A 19,343-nucleotide genomic window follows, 5' to 3' on the forward strand; every position below is an offset into this window, starting at 1 on the left:
AAGAGATTTAAAGCTGCAATTTTTAGTTTGGACATGGAAAAAGCTTTCGACAATGATCACCATGGTAGATTACGGCAAGTTTTAGAAGAATACATTTTTTTCGTTTGATAGGTTGTTTGAAGAATTTGTATCGTCATGTCTACAAGTGTGCTGATCAATGACCACTTGACAACTATGTTCAAAATTGAAAAATCTGTTCGGCAAGGTTGCCCTCTATCTATGATATTATTTGTTCTGTATCTGGAGCCGTTTTTAAGAGAAGTTTATCAATTAGTGACTTGAATTGTAATTGACGGAAATTTCATTAAAATTCTTGCTAATGCGGATAATGTTACGATTATCATTCGTTCAGATTCAGAATTTGATACTTGAAAAAACACACAATCACTGGGACAGAGCCTGCTTCTTAGCTTAGCGTTCGATGAGCCCTTTCACAGTTATCAACTGAGAGCTTTCTTTGCCAAAGTTGCCATTTTCGCATTCATATATCGTGTGGCTGGTACGATGATACTGTAATTTCCTATACGAAAAGATCCTGAACCGTCCGGGAATCGAACCCAGATACCTTCAGTATGGCTTTGTTTTGTAGCCACTGACTCTAATCAGTCGGCTAAGAAAGACCCCACGATATATGCTTTTAAAACAACATACGTTTGAATCGAGAAAAACCCTAAGAACTTACATAAAGATCACCAAATTGCTTCAGCGATGTATGGTACAGTACAATCTTATAGCTAAAAATATCTAATAATTGCGTTCAAAAAACAACTTGCACCTTTCAATTTATACCTACTTCGATTGATAGTATGTAATACATCGCATAAGAAAATTGATGTATTTACACTATTATTTTTTACAAGTAAGAAACGCAAATAACAATAAAACCAACACACAGCCCTCAAGTGCTTTTTATATTTTTTTATGTTGTAAAGTATAGAAATCAACACTCTATAATAAAATAAAGGTGAAAAATTAAAAATCTTTGATCAAGTATTTTTATAAAACTACAATTTTAAACATAAAACTATCACAAACTTTTATGAAATATGAATATTATATAGTTTTGGGATGCTCCCAATACTTTTCACAATTTGTTAAAAAATAAACCATGTATCCATAACAAACGCATTGTACCTTGTAAATATTAGTTGTTTTTTTTTTTAATATTTCCATGTTTGTCCTGTTATTGTTGATGACGTTCAAAAAAAAAAAAATCGTGTCTGGTTGTAGAGAATATATTGATTGATTAATTAATGCTGCAAATAAATAATGTAGCCCCCCTCAATATAGCCCCCGGAATCAAAAGTAGCCCCGTCTGACTTACGTATTAAATGCTTACCACTCCAACAAAGTATGGACTTCCTGCATCACCGAAGGCGTGTGAGATCAAAATCTGGAAGGCTTCCGCTGTGGACCTCCGTGTAGGCACAACTACGTACTATTTTGAACGTGGAATGAAAGAGGTGACAAAATAATGAATATTAATTCGGTGTTTAGCTCCAGTGTGGCATGCAAGTGGTAGTCGTCGAATATTCTCACAGAGGGACGCAAACAGCCATAACGAACGAACGCGAACGAATGAAGCAAACGCATGAAGAAAACGGTTTGGCACACTGCTGATATTTCGCAACTAGGCGGCAACAGATGCCGCTAGTGGTCATTTATGGAAGCAAGGAGGGAAAGTAGGTGCAAACATTTTCTGCTTAATTTATAGTGTGGGTTAGTTTGATTTGATGGTACACGTAACTACTGATTAGAGATTTTGAGTAGGAAATTTATAGATTACGTCGTTTTAAGTGTGTTAGTATTTCGCGGTGGCCCTATCTTTCCAAACTACGTTAACATACAATTCTAGGATTTTTTTCTTGAATGATCTTAAAGCTAACACTGTACCGATTAGCTTTAATTAAAACTGAATTTTGCCCTCAATTGGGCAAAAGGTGCAAGATATTTTACTAACAGTCAATTTTGGGTGATTTTGAAGTAATTTGAAATGCAATTCTGAAATAGCGCATCACACATATTAGAAGTCACAAAATTAGCAAAGAAGAGTTAGCAACGAGTGGTGGTTGTAAACTAGAAGGAAACATCTGAAACATTCTCTAAACGCTGTTGGTGAGATGGTGTGTTAACTCAAAGTGATGATGTTGATAGATTCCTGAGTGCAAAATTTGCATGTTGCTCCGCGTCGATGGTCAAGAAATTTCCTCAAGGCGAAATGAACCGGAAATGGATTCTCGCATTCAGCTTAGCTAGTATTCTTCCTTTCTGCGTGTGCTTCCGATCGGTGTGGCGAGTACATCGTACGATAGTTGCACGCAAGACGAACATCAGTCTTGTTGGCGTCGACGATGCCATCGACAAGGAAGGGAAATGAGTGGCCTATGTGTTCTTGACTTTCGAAATGGAAAATGAAGGGGAGTTGGTATGGTATGTATGTTGAATCGGGCGCACATACTCTTTGTTTCTATGTAAACTATTCCACATGAATCTGGTGTCAGTTCTTTCTTACTGAAGAGCGCGTGGTGTGCAATTTATATCGGCGCCGGCCGGTATGAACATGCAATTTCGATTCATGCGATTAGAAGTGGGTATAGGAAGTGCAATGCGATTGGATGTGGCGTAAGTGTTAGCAAGCATTGTTGCTGAAGAGCAGTTGAGCAAGGTTGAATAGATTAATTCGCTTGCTGGTAGTCTCATAAATTCTCTTTAATGGTGAATGGTGGATATATGAATAGTAGTTGCTGGTAACTTTTCAAGAAATTGAGAATTAATGGCCGTAATATTGGATGCAATGGAAAGAAGGGCAAAATTGAATTTAAGCCATACTTAGTAATAATCGTGAAAAATGGAATTCTGTCTATCACAAGATAGTTATCGTTACGAATACATCTAATTGCGACATGAATAAAGCGAGTTTCAGGCAAAATTTTCAATAAAATCTTTTTACGGCCTTTTAGTTTTCAACAAATTGCACAGTTGATGCATAATTGATTCTCAAAAATATCTTTGGGAACTTCCTTAGAGAGATCTTTACGGATGTCTGGTGGAATCCTTGTAGAGTTCATGAGGAAATCGTGTGAAGATTTTTTGGGATGATGGGAGGAAGCCTTTAAAGAATTTCATGTTTTTGCCAAATTGATGGATTGATGTTTTGTGGAAATATTCCCTTGTATCTAATCTAAGATTTATTGTTGGAAGTTCATTATCGGACCCTTGAAAAGATACTTGGTAGACTTGGATACTTGGTGAAAAGATACTTCTGGCTAGATTCTTTGAGAACCTTATCAGTGCTGGACAACAGAAGTTATTTTGAGTGTTCCTGTCATAATTATATGTTGATTTATTCTATGATTTTTAGCATTCTGATATTACAATGAAATGAAATCAATCATTTCTAGGTGTCCGCTGATTGTTTGTAAAAAATAAGGGGATCTCAGCCTCAAGAAGGCGTGGAAACATTGAAACAGTCTTAATCAGAAAATGAAAGATACATATGATGAATACCAGATTATTAATATTTCTATGGTATGTCTGAATTTACATTAAAGTAATTATCAAATTCAAGGAAAGCTTTATTTAGTTCAAGGAAAGAGATGAAGATGCATGAAACTGATCGAGATGACATGATGTGAATGTGGTTGTTCAAACCTCCTCCAAAATGTAATGTTTAAAACGAAACTGTTTGTTCAAACACATATATTGCAAATGCAATGACAGAAAGTGTTTTATGGCAACTTCCACTTGGAATATGTTGATAATATATGAGTTCAAACTGATATTAATGATTTGTGCAAATTTACCTTAAATGTATATGTACATTGCAGGAATAAACTTATTAGTACCATCCACCAACAGGTTGAGAGAAAGCAGAAAATATACAAGCCATTAAACACGTGACATAACATCAAAATTTAGAAACTCGGAACCAACGAACATTGCTCTTACTACAGGGAGTCTCTAATCCCGCGGTAGCAGAGATCTTCATCAATTTCAAGCTGTAGAATTCCAAACCAGAAACGTTAGACCAAACCACTTGCTTATCGGTGCATTTGATTCCACAAGAAATGCCAAAAGTTCAGTGTGCCGAAATTGAAGTCACATCGTCGAATCAGTTAGCGTAGCTTCAGTGTGTCTTTCGTTCCCTCTGTGTGCTGAGAATATGGGTGTTACCACTTACACGAATGCACGTATTCTCATCACACGGACGATGCGATCTTACCAGTAAAATATCCGCCACTATTGCCCAATTGAGATTCAGTGTTAGCTCTGCGAAAAATATTAGAACGTATGCCAGCGTCGCGTTAACGTTGACCGTGAGCATCGCGCCGGCCAGCAGCGGAGCACTCAGGATCAGCCCGATGGCACAGATGTACGCATCCGCCCGCGGATATTTACGATTGTAACGCTGCGACAGGTAAGATCCTAGCGGCACGCCAATAATACCGGTCGCCATCGTGATTGCACCGAAGTTGAACGATACTCTAGAGACGATTAGAGGGGAAAACGATTCATACGATTAGAGATCTTGCTTGATAGAATTAGGACTTGAACGATATTTGAAGTGAGAAGATATTTGAGGCGATCGTGTCCGTGATTTCTGCAACCGTCCCTGCTAGCTTGTAGAACATTCGGCGTTGCGGTCGGCTTCTTACCAGCAGTATGTCGGCAACAATCGACCAGGTCAGGTTCAGGGAAACTTCAGCGAAGAAAACTAGGAAAAAGCACCAAGCTCCGCTGTATTTCGTTACTACCAAGGCCAGGTAGATGAGAGGTGAACTGCAGAACAATCCTGCAGCGCAGATCATCGGATCACACGATGGATACAGGGGACGTAGCTTTCTCGCCATGTAGGATCCTGATGGAACACCGATCAACCCCGCTAGCATCGCTATAATTCCGAACTTATACGATACGCTTCGAGAGAAGTAATTGTTATGCCCTGAAATGGTACTGATAATGTGGAAAACAAACAGGTTCGGTACTTACTCGTTGAGGGTGATGTTTTCGTTGCCCGGTTGGGAAACCAATCCTAGATAGATGAACTTTGGTCCCCACCAGGCCAGAGCGCCAGCGACGAATGCAACACAAGTAAAACCGGCAGTTGATAGCATAAACGATGGATTCCGCACAATATCCTTGATGTCTTCCCGATAGGAGGTGGCTTCCATGTGATGAGATCCTTCACTTTGTCCTCGTTCAGGATCACGAATCAACGCAATCAATGCGACTGCAATGATGCCCAGAATAGGAGTAACACGAAGGGCAAAAGCCCACGAACCGAAGAACTTAGCCGTTTCCGAGCCAACAATGTATCTGAATAGGAATTCAATTATTAATGATTGATTGTAAATCCAAGATGTGGGATTACACTTACCCCAATCCCGATCCCACTGGAATGGCAAAGTAGAACAAAGCCAACATTTTCGAACGCAAATCTCCAACGAACAGATCGGAGATGATCGTCGGTGCGATCGTACTGTACGATGCCTCGCCAATGCCCACCATGGCACGGAATGTGATGAACCACCCGAAACTGGTCATGAAGGAACCGAGCAGCGTTGTCGTGCTCCACAGAAGCACCCCCAGCGCCATGATCCACTTGCGCGAGTAACGATCGCCCAGGTAGCCGAAAATTGGGGCGCAAATCATGTAGGACAGCACGAATGCCGTCTGCAGCAGACCGCCCTCGTCATCGCCGATTTGGAACTGGTCTTGAATGTCTTTTAGCACACCTGCGGGGGAAAGGAGAAACGGAAAAGAGGGTGGATTTAATTATTTGTTATTTTTTAGAGAGTGACAAGAGTATCATTTCATGATTTTTAATCTATTAACGTCAAGCGCTCTATTTTGTGGACAAATGCGCTGATGCGCTAGCGTTCTCAACCGTAGAATATAATCAAGGTACACTGATAGGCAAAATAAAGTGCCCACCTTACCAGTTTTCGAATTTCTCTCACCAAATCGGTTCAAATTAAAGTTAACACACCTAAATCTTTTGTGATATTTTCTTTTTGATGTTCTTTTAAAGTTGCACTTACGAAATTTTGATAAAAAAAAGAATTTTACTCAAAGAAAAAGAAAATCAATTTGTAGTGAAAAAAAGTAGTGACAAAAAAAGTGCCCACTTCCTTCTTGGCCCCAGAAAAGATGATTTTAGAAAAATAAAAACTAATTTAATAGTTAATGTGTCCTCCTTTGGCCTTAAGGACTTGCTGGAGGCTCTTCGGCATGCTTTTCACCAGGTTTTGTAGGTGTTGTGTATCTAGTGCTTCCCAGGCGCGCTCCAAGGCTTCAAAATAATTATTTTTGTTGGTAACACCAGTTTTGTCAACTCTGGCATCGAGAATCGCCCACAAATTCTCGATGGGGTTGAGGTCTGGGCTTTGTGGAGGCCATTCCAGTGGTTTAATCCGACAAGACCGGAAGAAAGACTTGGTCTTCTGCCGGCGTACTGCCACGCTCCGGGTCGTTGTTCTAGAGAAATATAAATTTCTCTTCAAGGCCCGTCTGGATCAGCGAAACCTCCAGATTTTCCCGCAAGATGTTAATGTAGGAATCTGCCGTCATTATTCCGTCGATTTTCACGAGGCTTCCTACTCCACTCCATGAAAAACACCCCCAGACCAACAAAAAAAAATTTGTTTTAGGTATGCATCCATGTGTTGATATCGAATCATTGAACATCGGCTCATGGAGGTTTGACTGTAAAATAATAAAACTCGAATATTTGGTTCACATTCATCTCATTCATGCTTATCTTGCATTTAAATATTTCGAACTCGTTTTTGAACCTGAGTTGGAACTGAAGAAACCCGTTTCACATTTACAACTCCAACCCGATTCAAGTTCGCCCGAATTACAATTTGCTTGAAGTTATTTTTCACGTTTTAGTCACCAAACAAACTCCTAAACAGACGACAATGATGAAGGGTTCGAGAATATTCTACGAATTGGAATGAACTAATTTCCAGAGAACTCCAGAATATTCTATTGCTAAAAGCTATTGTAGTGCTTCTCAATTATTCTTATATTAAAATGGACCGTTGTAGAGCTCTTAAATTGCTGTTGTATTGTTCAACGAAACTTTTCGATGAAACATTTCAAAGCGTTACTGACAGACAGACAACTCTGAGATTTTATAAATATGATGTTTGGAAGAACTGCAGAAATCCTTGAGTAAATGCTGTGGAAATTCCTAGAAAAAATCTAGAGAAGCTGAATCACGAAACACAGGTCGAATTATTTAAAATGTTCTTAATAGTTTAACTCGAATAATTCCTCGAGCATTTTTAGAGTGCTCGTGGATGAAATGGCGTATGAATTCTTGTCGGGTTTCTTGAAAAAACTCATGCATTAACCTTTGCGGGTCTTCTTGGAAGAAATTCTTTAAAATACATCTTAGATTAACAGCTGAAGAATTTAGTTGAAAAGCTAGTGAACAAATGTCTGGAGGAAGTCCAAAATTAACCCTACTAATTACTGGAGGTAGTAGCGTTAAAGCGCTCAAGGCTTTACTGAAGCAAATTCTAGGGAAATTCCTTTAAGCATCCTTTGAAAAATTGCTGGAAGAATTGTTAGAGGAATCTTTTGAAGAATTTCTGAAGTGAACCCTGTATTAGTCCCTGAAAGTATTCCAGATGAAATCTCTGGAAAAACCACTAGGATAGGATCAAGCTTCAGGATCCTTTTTCGACAAATATTGAAAGAAACAGTTGAATAGTATAGTAGTCTCTTATAGCTTATTGAGACCCTGTGGAATTTTTATCCAGAATTCACTGCAAGTAAGATAGGAAAAAAAGATACCATTTTGGTTGGAATGAAGACTTTAGAAACCTTTCATCAAAAAATGGGGTTTTTAGACTTTGCATAAAAATAGTTACCAAATCTCCATAAATAAGCCTGCCGCCGGCCCTACGGATAGTCAAAAATATTAACAACTAGTGGTCCCGGCAAACTTCGTCTTGCCATCAAGTAGGCTGTTGCAAAACGCTATTGATCGTCCCATACAAAATGACAGTTTCGTTTGCGCTTGTTTTTTTTTTCAATTTTTCCGGTGAATATCCTGGGATTTTTATACACACAAACACGTCAGAAACCTTGACGAACAAAACTGATAAAGAATGATTAAAATCCGTTGACCCGTTCGTAAGCCATTTCGTGACATACAAACACCATTCCATTTTTATTTATATAGATAGATGTTTGGTAAGTCCATAAAATTTCATACCCATAAAGTTTCATAGCCCAAAGCCCCATACTGAATAGCTTAAGTGGCGTTTTGATAGCGGCGCAGCCGAATTTTTTGTTCTGTTGAAGAGAATTTCCTGGCAGATAATGCTTGTCTATAGATTTTGATACGAAAAATTTTGTTTTTTGTCGTAAATAGATGCTACCGTGGGTTTCTGGCTCAAAATATTTTCCCAGATTATAGTCGAAATTCCCTGAGAATTCTAGGTTTTTACTAGGTTGACTGAAATTCCCTGATAATTTCAGGTTTTCCAAGGTAGTAGACACCCTAATTTGCTTACAATCAACTATATTTCAACATTTTCCATGTCTTCTACAAAGTTGTTGAACATCTTAAAATGCGTGTTTTTGCTGAACATCGCACCTCTCTATCTCTTAAAGTTAAAGAATTATCAGTCGAATACGTTTTAATAAGGCTTATTTGTTTGCTAGTAAAAACCAAAAGTTATTATCAACTGCCGAAAGGGGAGATATGATACTTTCATGATTTTTAAGAGTTGTCTGCGTCATTTTGCGCCGAAGCCAGTTATAGAGGCCTAAACTACCCCTTGAAAAAAGAGTAATTCATGAATAGCTTTGTTACTTCAAAAGAGGGTTCAGCAAAAACACGGGTTTTTCTATGACAAACAGCTCTGTAGAAAGCACAAAAAATGTTAAAAATCTTGAAAAAAAAAATTATGACAAAAAGTATGATTTTTAGGGGCCATTCACATACAACGGCATATATCTCAAAAAGTATAAGAGATAGAAAAATCGTATTTTCGACAAAGTTGTTTCAAATTACCAATTCTACAACTTTGCCGAAGACACCATACGTCTATCTAAATGTTTTGAAAAAAATAGTTTTTATATCTCACTGCTAGGTGGATTAATCATAAAACTTTTTTCATCAAAAGCTGCGCTTCAATATACCAAGAAACTTCTCCGAACAAACTATATCGCTAAAATCAACGGTTTGGGCGCTATTCAAAAAGCGCATGAAATCGTGAAAATAAAACATAGTGCAGTGTCATATAACTTATAGTCATCTTTCTATCTCACAGTTGTGATGAAGGGACCACAGACTCATGAAAATATCGAGTCATGGAGTAGGAATGCTTTGGAAAACTGGTTTGGGGGAGCATCATATTAACCATAAGATTTAGTTTTTAGTTTGCTTCCATGAGTCGATATCGAGTGATAGGAGCATCGACTAATGATTGCTTAATGAAAAGAAAAAACTCAAATATTTGACGCACATTCATCTCTTTCATGTTTATTTTGCTTTTGCATATGTCGAATGCGTTTTTGAACCAAGGTTGAAACTGTCGAAACTCGTCCTAAATCACATATTCTACCCCAACCCGATCGAAGATTGACCGAACTCTAATTTGCTTCAAGTTGGTTTGTTTACGTTTTAATCACCGATCATGTTACAAAAAACGAAAATGACAATGCTGAAAAGTTCGAGAACTCTAAGAAAACTCTAGAATATTCTGTCAAATAGCTATTGCAGTTGTTATGTTCTTACATTCAAATTGATTGTTGTAGTGCTCCTAAATTGCTGTTGTAGTGCTCAATGAAACTTTTCGATGAAAAATTTCAAAGCGTTACTGACAGACAGATAACTCTGGGATTTTATATATTATATACCGAAAATTGTGTTTTTTAATAGTCAAAGTTCTAAATGTGGAGCCCAGCTCTTGTTGGGATTAATGTAATTCCATTTGCTAGTTATTATATCTGTACTATTAGAGTGATGCAAATTTTGAAATTTTAGCTCCCCTATGCTTAAACGATTTTAATTATGGTAAATAGCTTCCCCCCAAAGTTTGAAGTGATTCGGTAGAAATTTGACACACGCCATTTGAAGTTTATATGGAGATTACTATGGAAAATGCCAATTTTCTGTGATCAGCCCTCTATCTCTTCGTCATAATATTTTATGGAAAAGTGAACAAATACTTCTAATGTGAAATCTTCTCAGCTACAACTTTGCTGAAGACCACTTTTTGATTGGACGTTAGGATAAATTGATAAAGTTGGTTTGGATGTAGCATGCTTCACCAACTCGAAGACAAGACGTATCAGGTCAAAGTACAAAAATGAAACCAATTGCCTGTCAAAAAAGACCACTTCTCATTGGTCGTTTTGGCAAAGGCCTACTTTCACATCGTTGAGTTGGATTGCAACAGGGCACTTTGTTTCTAGCCAGGCCGTGTTGCTAGTTCATAAATTAGAGTTTTCAGCAAAAGTTTGGAAAATTTTCACAACATCTTATTGTTTCAAATCTGTTTATATTCGATGTTGCGTGTACCACATGTGATTTTACAATACTAAAATAAATAAAAAATACTGAATTGAGAGCAAAACAATGGAAATTATGTCAATTTTCTCTATAAATATCGCCTGTTTTGAATATTAACCTGAATTTTGAAAGAGATTACATCCTCAATTGCACTAAACGAATAAAGCGTGTAAGAAACAATCAAATTATGAGTCGTGATATCCGAATTTGTTCACAAGATTTGCTAAAAAATAATACTGGCAGCAGTGGCTTTTGTATTGTCAAGGTTATCGACTGAAAAACAACGGGGCAGTCTTAGTTGAGCTGTCACATCCTGTCCTAGCACCAACTGTTCGGCAGGCAACAGTGGTGCTCCTGACGGGAAGAATAGATCAAAGCAATCCAGTTCTACAGAAACATGAAAGTGTTGCTCTGAAAGTAATTGAATGATCTTATCAGCATGATATAGACTTTGTTATCGATAATAACAAATTATCCTTACGTCCCATCAAAATGTGTTTTTCGGCAAAGTTGTAGCTGAGAAGTTTTCACATGAGATGAGTGTGTTCACTTTTCCATAGATTATTATGATGAGCAGTTAGAGGACTGAACACAAAAGGTTTGCCTTTTCCATAGTAATTCCCATACAACCTTCAAATAGCGTGTGTACAGCCAAATTTCTTCCGAATCACTTCAAATTTTGGGAGGATCATTTCCATCATAATTGACATCGTTTAAGCCTAGGGGAGCAAAAACTTCAAAATTTGCATCAGTCTACTGTACTATACTAAGATAATATGCACCATGTGCCATAATAAAATCGTTGGTGAACTAATGCTAATCACCTTAAACAGCATGAGATTACCGTAAAACGGGGTAACTTTGATAGTTTTTTCGAAGAAAACTTCAATATTTATGCATGCTGTTTCAAAGAATTACAATTTATATTTTTAAAACAAGTACTGACATCCTAGCTATCGATTGCACTTGATAGATTGCCAAAAGATTTATTCTGAATGGATATACAATTTTTCATATAATCGAAAGTCGGTTTTCTGTTTTGGGGTAACTTTGATAATGGAGTATAAATCGAACAAGATTGAATGAATTACGGAACATTTATAGGGCGTTGCATACCTCTAGGCGTTTAACGCTGTATGGAAATTTCTGACTTAGATTACAAAAATCGTCCCAGTTTGTAAAAATGGTTTTCGCTAAGAGATTTTAGACCAAATTCATGTTCTACTAAAACTAGGCTATCATGGGTAAGTGACGAACTCATTATGACTTTATCAAATAGTGGTCGTAGAACAGATTGTTTGTAAGCGTTGCAATAATGCTAAAATCTTGTAAATTTTTAATATTTGCATAAAAATCCTCAAATGCATTTGATTCCAACGAAAATAGCTTTGACATGAAGTGTCATATTAATACTCTTGACTTTTGCATTCGTTTTTCTAAACTAATTGACAGAAACTTCGTTATTTCGCATAGTATGTTGGGGGTCTCGCACTATCAAAGTTACCCGCATTATCAAAGTTACCCCGTTTTACGGTACTTTTTAATGTGATAATAGTGCGTTTCCGATATTTTGATCAATAACTTCGGGAAGACTATTTATTTGAAGAAGTTTTATCTTGAATTGATAGTTCCAATGGCTGAAAGAATTTTGAAAACGACAGAGATATAGTAGCCTTAGTTCAACTTTCAACTGGTTTTGGACCCTTGATAGTCTAGTTCTCATCTCTTGGTAGTAGAAGAGTTAATTTTTTTCCATCTGCAAGTATTTTTTTATGAATCTTACGGTTGTAAATATCGACACACTTTCAAGATTTCTTTTTCGATCTGAAGTACAATAATGTATCCTGGGTGCTATTTTATTCAACAACGAAATTCTGAATATGTAATTAGGTGGATCTGCTGCTCTGTGTTTGTGTAACCCATCGTCATCATCGCAAAATTCAATAGGTAAGTCAACTTACGAGTATTACAGTGATGGTCCATACAGTAGTGAATTTGGTCGATTTAGGAAATAGATAAATAGAAAGTTAATTGGCATTCTAATGCAGAATATTAACTACTATTGGTGTAAATACTTGCAGCCTCTAATTCTAATGGTTTATATTATACAAATATGGCCAATTTGTATAGATATCCTCGATCGCCACTGTTCTCCGATGCAAAACTGAGGGAACACGTCTCCAAATTTACATTGCTAATTTGGAAAATGTAGTGACGTGTCGCGCTCGGATGCCCGCCGAGCTCATCCAGTTCTACTATTTTCCATGGGCGATGATGATGTTGCAAATTTAAATATTTGCTCGATAACAGCTCTTTTTTTTTGTTCACCGGCAGGTAACTGGCTCTACGACTACGATCCCGTGTTCGCCAATTGGATTGATTTCCGATGCAATTAGCGCAAAGTGGAATGGGTGTGAACGTGTCGGCGTCGAATCACATGGGTTACTTGTGTGTAATCGGGCGGCGGAATTTTCTTTACGTAACACTATTTCATCCCATTTTACAAGCACATATTGAATTGGATGGCGAAGATTAACCCGAGTGATTGATATGTTGATGCAGCGCATCTGGTTAACCAATTTATGGGTAGTCGTAAAGTTATCCTACAGCAGCTGACGGGTTAATGGGCATACATGCAGCCGGAAAAGTGCGATCAGAAGGCTCATTTTTATGATCATTTCATTCACTAGCTAGAGTGGAGACTTGTGTAGGTAGAGCTGTTGCATTATAGCATTTATAGAACTGCATTTCGGGTGCATCTTCGATGATTCTACGAGTTCAAGTTACATATCGCAGAGAATAGTCTTCAGCCATCATATAAACACAAAGTATCACTCAACATTATTAGGAACATTTTTGCTGCCATACGAAATTTGAACTCATCTGTTACTATGTGTAAATATTTGATAACGAAACTTTCAACATTTTGCTTCTAAACGGAAGGTTCCATCGACGATTCTATGTTTAGGGCCAGCAGAGGCCACCCGGAAACAATCCACTTGACTTTTAGAGCTGAGCAGAGAGGATCAATTTCAAGAAAGTCAATGCATCGACACAGCTCATTTTTGACAAAAAATAAAGAAGGAAAGAACGCACGCCGTCATAATTGCTTCCCGTGAACCTTCCACCTACGCACATTTGTGTTTGTTTTGTTGTGAGTGGGATCCAATTTCAGTGATTGGATAAAAGGTTCTATCCCCCATGCCATACTTTCAGTTGTTCTAGTTGATGTTGTTTGGATGATTTATACAAAGAATGCATTTCAAACCAGATCCGTACCAGCTTTCTGGCATCTCGCTCGGGTGGCGGGCAGTGCTACGGTGTCATGTTTTCTAGTAATAAATTAGCTTTTAATATGTTTGGACAGGTTAAGTTATGCTGATGCAGAGCACAAACAGATGACTGCGAGATTCGAAGCTTCTTGGAACACGTGACATTTGTTTTAGATGGCATTAACATGATTTATTTTTTCTCTTTCGATGATTTGACATGTTGCCTCGATCTAATACTTCACATATGACTGATGGATAGCTTTTATGGAATTTATTTCAAACTGTCATATGCAAGCCATCATCATCACGTGCTCCATCATGCTATCGATGACGCCCACCTTTCATCTTGCTAGAACTCCATTCAGCCATGGGCACTTAGCATAAAATGGCTCCTCTCCCACGTTCACCATTATGCTGCTGTGATCCATTTCTTCGGCTGTCAACACTTATCTTAACACCGCGCTATTATCTCGGAATGACAAAATAACTCCTCGCGTACAGCCTCTCAACATTCCCTGGTCCTCTGCTTGTTGGAATCTCTTTTCTTTTATTACTACGAGGCATTCCCGTGTGGCGAAAGATCGTAAAAGCAGCTCGTCAGTCCTTGTCTATAGGAGCAATAATGCCTTTTGCGGCTTACCAGTTCCCGAAATGTTTATTGTTATTGAAATTTCCGGCACTCCGGGGCCGTCGTCTTCGTCTAAACGATGCAACAGTTAGTTCTTGTTTACTTCTTGAAAACATATAAAAAATAAGGAAGACGATGTGGATTTGTGGTTATCATAACAAACTCCACTGGTAGACATCTTCTGCACGTTGTTAGCGGATGCCGTATGTTTATCATTGTTTGTAATAAGTGAAAAACCTCTTATGCGAAGAAAATAAATACGATCATCGCTCTCGTCTGCAAGTCCTTATCAACTTCAACGTTGCTTAAATTTAGTTTTATTTTATACTAGCGTCTGACATTTTGAACCACATATCGATGAGTACCTATTCGAATGAAAACAAATTAGCTGGTCAGACGGTCACGCACCTTTTCAGCTTTACCAACATTTCAATTGGGGAGCCAATTTGAAATGTAAATTGCAAATGCAATGCATTTTTCGGTGCTAGCAGTACGGCTGACTTCGGGGCGACAGATTGGTCAGTAAAACTGAGGTGCACACACTGCTCCTGAACAGCAAAAGAAGTGTAGGCTTATTTTATACAATTCTGGACAAATTTCCGGGGATTTGTATGGAAATAATAGGTTTCGATAATGTTCTTTTTCAAATTTAAGAGATAATCCTGAAAATCTCTGGAATAATTTTTGGGGACAACTGGAGGGTATCTTACAGAAGAAAATCATGAAGAAATCTGAGGAAATACTATGAGTAGTTCATTCAAGTATACATGGAATCTATTCAAGAAATAATAAATCTTCCATTAATCCCTTATAAATTCCTATTTATAACTAGCTTACTATTTTTTCAGAAGTAAATGTTTCCGTCCATGGCCGGAACTACAGGCTACTGAATTTCTATTAAAAAAATTCTGATTTTCCCGGATTATGGATTTCACCAATAAATTGTTAATGACCTATGATTCAAAATGATTCAAATGATTCAAAATAGTGTGACGCTAGAAGTAGCAAGAGTTAATTGTAATCAGTATGTTACAATTAACTCTTGCTACTTAAGTAGTTGATTCTCCACATTTTTTTTGTATTTTTTTCCTAATATACTTGATTTCGATAATGATTTTAAAAACTTAATTCTGAAACTGAAATATTCGCAAATAACTTTAGATGATCGATTTAAGATTCATAATAAAGAAGATATTCACACAATCTTGGGAACGGATCTCAAAGAATCCTGGTTATGATTTCAGCAAAGTTCTTGAAGTCCTAACCAGAATTACTACCGAATTCTGGACAATATTTATTACAAGGACTGGTTCGGTGGGATGATCCAAGATGATCCAAGGACTGGTTCGATGAGAATCCAAGGATTTGAAAATCCTGGACATTATTCTCACACTTTCCATAGCGGGGTCATATTCTGATGGAATTCTAGGCATAATTCTCAACAAAATCATCATAGGATTTTCACTTCATCCTGGACAGGATTCTTGAAAAATCTCTATCTTTTGGGATGATCTTGGCATAATTTATAAAATCATGCTTAATAAGATTCTGACCATTCTGACACAATCATATATGCAGCTATATGACTGAACTTTGAACAGGATTCTGAAAAAATAATGATAACTTTCGCACAAACTCCCGAGCATGATTGTCTACAATGGATTCAAAGTTAGATTCTTAACAAAGGATGAGTACAATTTACTTAAAATCCTGAACAAGATTATCGCAATACTGGGAAGGGGCGGAATGATAGTGTCCAATGTTCCAATTCTCCAATTTTCCATGGATGCATAAAAATTTAAATTTTCCATACTTTTGATAGTTCATTTTGACTTTGAATCACTTGTGAATTGGAGCGGCATAAATATTGGATTAAAAAGAGTAGAGGATTGTACAGGGGTTTGAATCCAATCATTAGAAGGTATTGTAAATTCTGCAGCTGCTTAGTGCTTACTGTTGCCAATTTTTAAGTCGTACAGAATTATTAAAAATGTTTGCGGAGAACTTGATTAAAGTTATTTATAACTAAACTTTAACGATTATTTTAAAATATTGTAGAATCAAAATGTTAATGATTTAAATTGAAAAGGGTGTTGGAAAACCATATAAACGATTTAATAGATACTCGCTATAGACCTTTCCAGCGGTTTTTTTTTTATAAATTGTCAGCTCAGAACTTTGATTTTCTTTTTGAAAATAACCTTTTTGAAAATAACCTAAATATAAATAAGCTTTTATGCGCGTGGGCGAAACTGCCGGGTATATCCGAATTTAGAGCATAGTTCTACAACAGAGCTAAGTTTAATAGCTGTTCTAAAAGTTCACAAGACAGTTTCTAGGAGCGCTAGATATGTTTTATTACTGTTTCTTGGAAAAAATCTTGATCCAGTGAATCTTTTGTTGAATTCAGATCTAAGCACACTGTAGCCGTCGCTGAAAAAACGTGATCGAAATTGTTTTGACCTTGAAAACATGATTTTAGTACTATAGTGTCTTCTGGAAAGTTTTTCCATAAAATAATCGCTATTTTATGAAAGTGTCAATTTGGTGATTAATCCACCTATAAGTGAGAACGAAATTTTATTTTTCGTATTTATGAATTTAAAAATAAACTTTATTCGGGAAAGTTGTAGGTAATATTAGAAGAAACAACTTCGCTGAAGACACCGTATGCATATTTTTTGATTTTTATGTACATTTGTGGGGTTTTTTGTGGAACACCCCTAAAAATCATTTTTTTATCATATTGGATGATTTTGTACAATTTTCAATTGTTCTAGTGTTATTTGTTACTTGCAAAAACGCATAACTTTCTCCAGAAGAGCATATTTTTATCTCTCATACTTTTCGAGTTATTGAAGGTTTTATATAAAATTTTTTGACACTAAAAATCATTTGGTCGCGCACATTTCCGCAGTCTGAAACATGTTCATCCAATGGTTTGAAACTAATACTATGAAATGCAGAGAAAGCCGTTTTTAGCCTGACGGTCAAAAGAAAGTCTGAAAAAATGTTTACTTACATGCAGATATAATTTACACTTATTCACTACACCCTATATTGGCTTAACTTGAATATCTGGCATCACTGTATCGAATTTTATGCAATAAAGTCAACAATATAATCAATCAAAATAAAGGTCGGAGTAATCTGCTCAGACAAGTTTATCACAGACAAACAGACAACATATCCAACACACTTCTCGTCGTTCACCTTTCCAACGTTAGCTGTTTATTTTTTGCAGAAAAACACTTATTGCTATTTTTTCTGCAGGAAGTCTCAGTCCTTTCTTGAGAATTTTACTTATTCACTAATTAAAAATTTGGTTTCTCTCCCATCAATTCATTAAGAAATATTTATCGATTTCTACAAAATGAATCGAATCAAAAACTCGAATTAAGAAAATCGATTCATTCGATTCTAGATGCTCCAAACATCGATTCAAAATATCGATTAATCGTAATGACAACTTAAATATTCGAAATATTAATTTAAACTCAGCCAAAGCTAGTACGGATGCTTATATTGGGTGCCACTCATATAAACCAAAAAGCAATTAAACAGTTTGAAATGCATACTTACCGATTTTCTCGCATTAAAACATATTTACACAATTATGAAGAAACAATCCACAATCGCCTTCGTGTACTGTCGTTCTATGCATATTTGGCTCGCATCTCATAAGGTTTACATAGAAAATGGGACAAGTAAGTGTAGATGAGAAGTGTAAGCAGGTTGTTATTTATTAATGGTTCCTTTTATACATGGGTTCGATCACCACAAATGAATAAATTCAACAAAATGTTATCATAGAAAAATGTATGAACAAATTTTGTTACATGATCTTTAATATGATCATCTTAAGATTTCAGTAATTCCGCTGTTTTATTTTGTATGATGCTGATAAATAACCTTCGCCAATCGTCAATCAAGCGGTTCTGGTGATGGCAAATCACATGACACGAGGGTAAATATTTCCGATAACTATTACTAATATTCTAAAATATTTCAACAAATGTAATTTTTTCTTTCTCCACAAATTATCAACTATTTATTGTAAAATGCATAAGTGTTATAATTGTGAATAAAACTAAAATATAGGGATTTCTTATGAACAAACGAAAACTATAACATTTTTTATTGGTTTAGTGGGACAAAAACCTTTATCGGTATTTTACTAGTACTACCGATGAATCTATGACAAAAGGTCGAAAGACAAAAGGTCGAAAGGACAAAAGGTCGAATAACAAAGAAGAAGGGACAAAAGGTCGAAAATCTTTTTTCAAAGAAGGAAAAATTTCCCACCAAGTAAATCATTTTCGACCTTTCGTCCTTTCGACTTTTTGTCTTTCGACCTTTTGTCCTTTCGACGTTTTGTCTTTCGACCTTTTGTCCATAAACCCTACCGATTCTGATCGATGTAGTACCGTCGAATCGGTATTCAGCAAAAGTAGTCGGAGCCGGAATCCCTAATTGACCACCTACTTCATATATGGAACTAACGTTAGAAAAGTGAACGATGAAAAGAGTGTATGATATTTAGTCTGTTTGTCTGCGGTAAACCTGTTTGAACAGATTATTCTGATCTGTTGTTGATTGATGTCATTGTTGATTTCATTTCATAAAATTCGATACAGTGATGCCAGATATTCAAGTTAAGCCAATATAGGGTGTAGTGAATAAGTGTAAATTATATCTGCATGTAAGTAAACATTTTTTCAGACTTTCTTTTGACCGTTAGGCTAAAGCAGGTTAAAAGCGGCTTTCTCTGCATTTCATAGTATTAGTTTCAAACCATTGGATGAACATGTTTCAGACTGCGGAAATGTGCGCGACCAAATGATTTTTAGTGTCAAAAAATTTTATATAAAACCTTCAATAACTCGAAAAGTATGAGAGATAAAAA

The 19,343-nt window shown here is 36.5% G+C and overlaps 1 protein-coding gene across 4 annotated transcripts in view; it reads right to left on the reverse strand.

Annotated features, from left to right (window-relative positions):
• LOC5570461 (protein spinster) overlaps window positions 1-19,343 on the reverse strand; it is a 72,372-nt gene that overhangs the window by 6,297 nt on the left and 46,732 nt on the right. For 2 of the 4 annotated variants that reach the window (XR_002499541.1, XM_021840641.1), the window contains exons 2-5: window positions 5,378-5,735; window positions 4,990-5,316; window positions 4,656-4,917; window positions 1,340-1,438 (exon numbers count right to left, since the gene is read on the reverse strand). Coding sequence is in view for 2 of the 4 variants with exons in the window: in XM_021840641.1 (XP_021696333.1) it covers window positions 1,340-1,438; window positions 4,656-4,917; window positions 4,990-5,316; window positions 5,378-5,735 (1,046 nt within the window). In the remaining 2 variants the exon portion in view is untranslated. Of the gene's footprint in view, window positions 1-1,339; window positions 1,439-4,222; window positions 4,485-4,655; window positions 4,918-4,989; window positions 5,317-5,377; window positions 5,736-19,343 lie in introns of all 4 variants that reach the window. The other 2 variants (XR_002499540.1, XM_021840639.1) reach the window with 1 other exon arrangement.

This window comes from Aedes aegypti, chromosome 2, assembly GCF_002204515.2.
Source record: "Aedes aegypti strain LVP_AGWG chromosome 2, AaegL5.0 Primary Assembly, whole genome shotgun sequence".
Taxonomy (NCBI): Eukaryota; Metazoa; Arthropoda; class Insecta; order Diptera; family Culicidae; genus Aedes; species Aedes aegypti.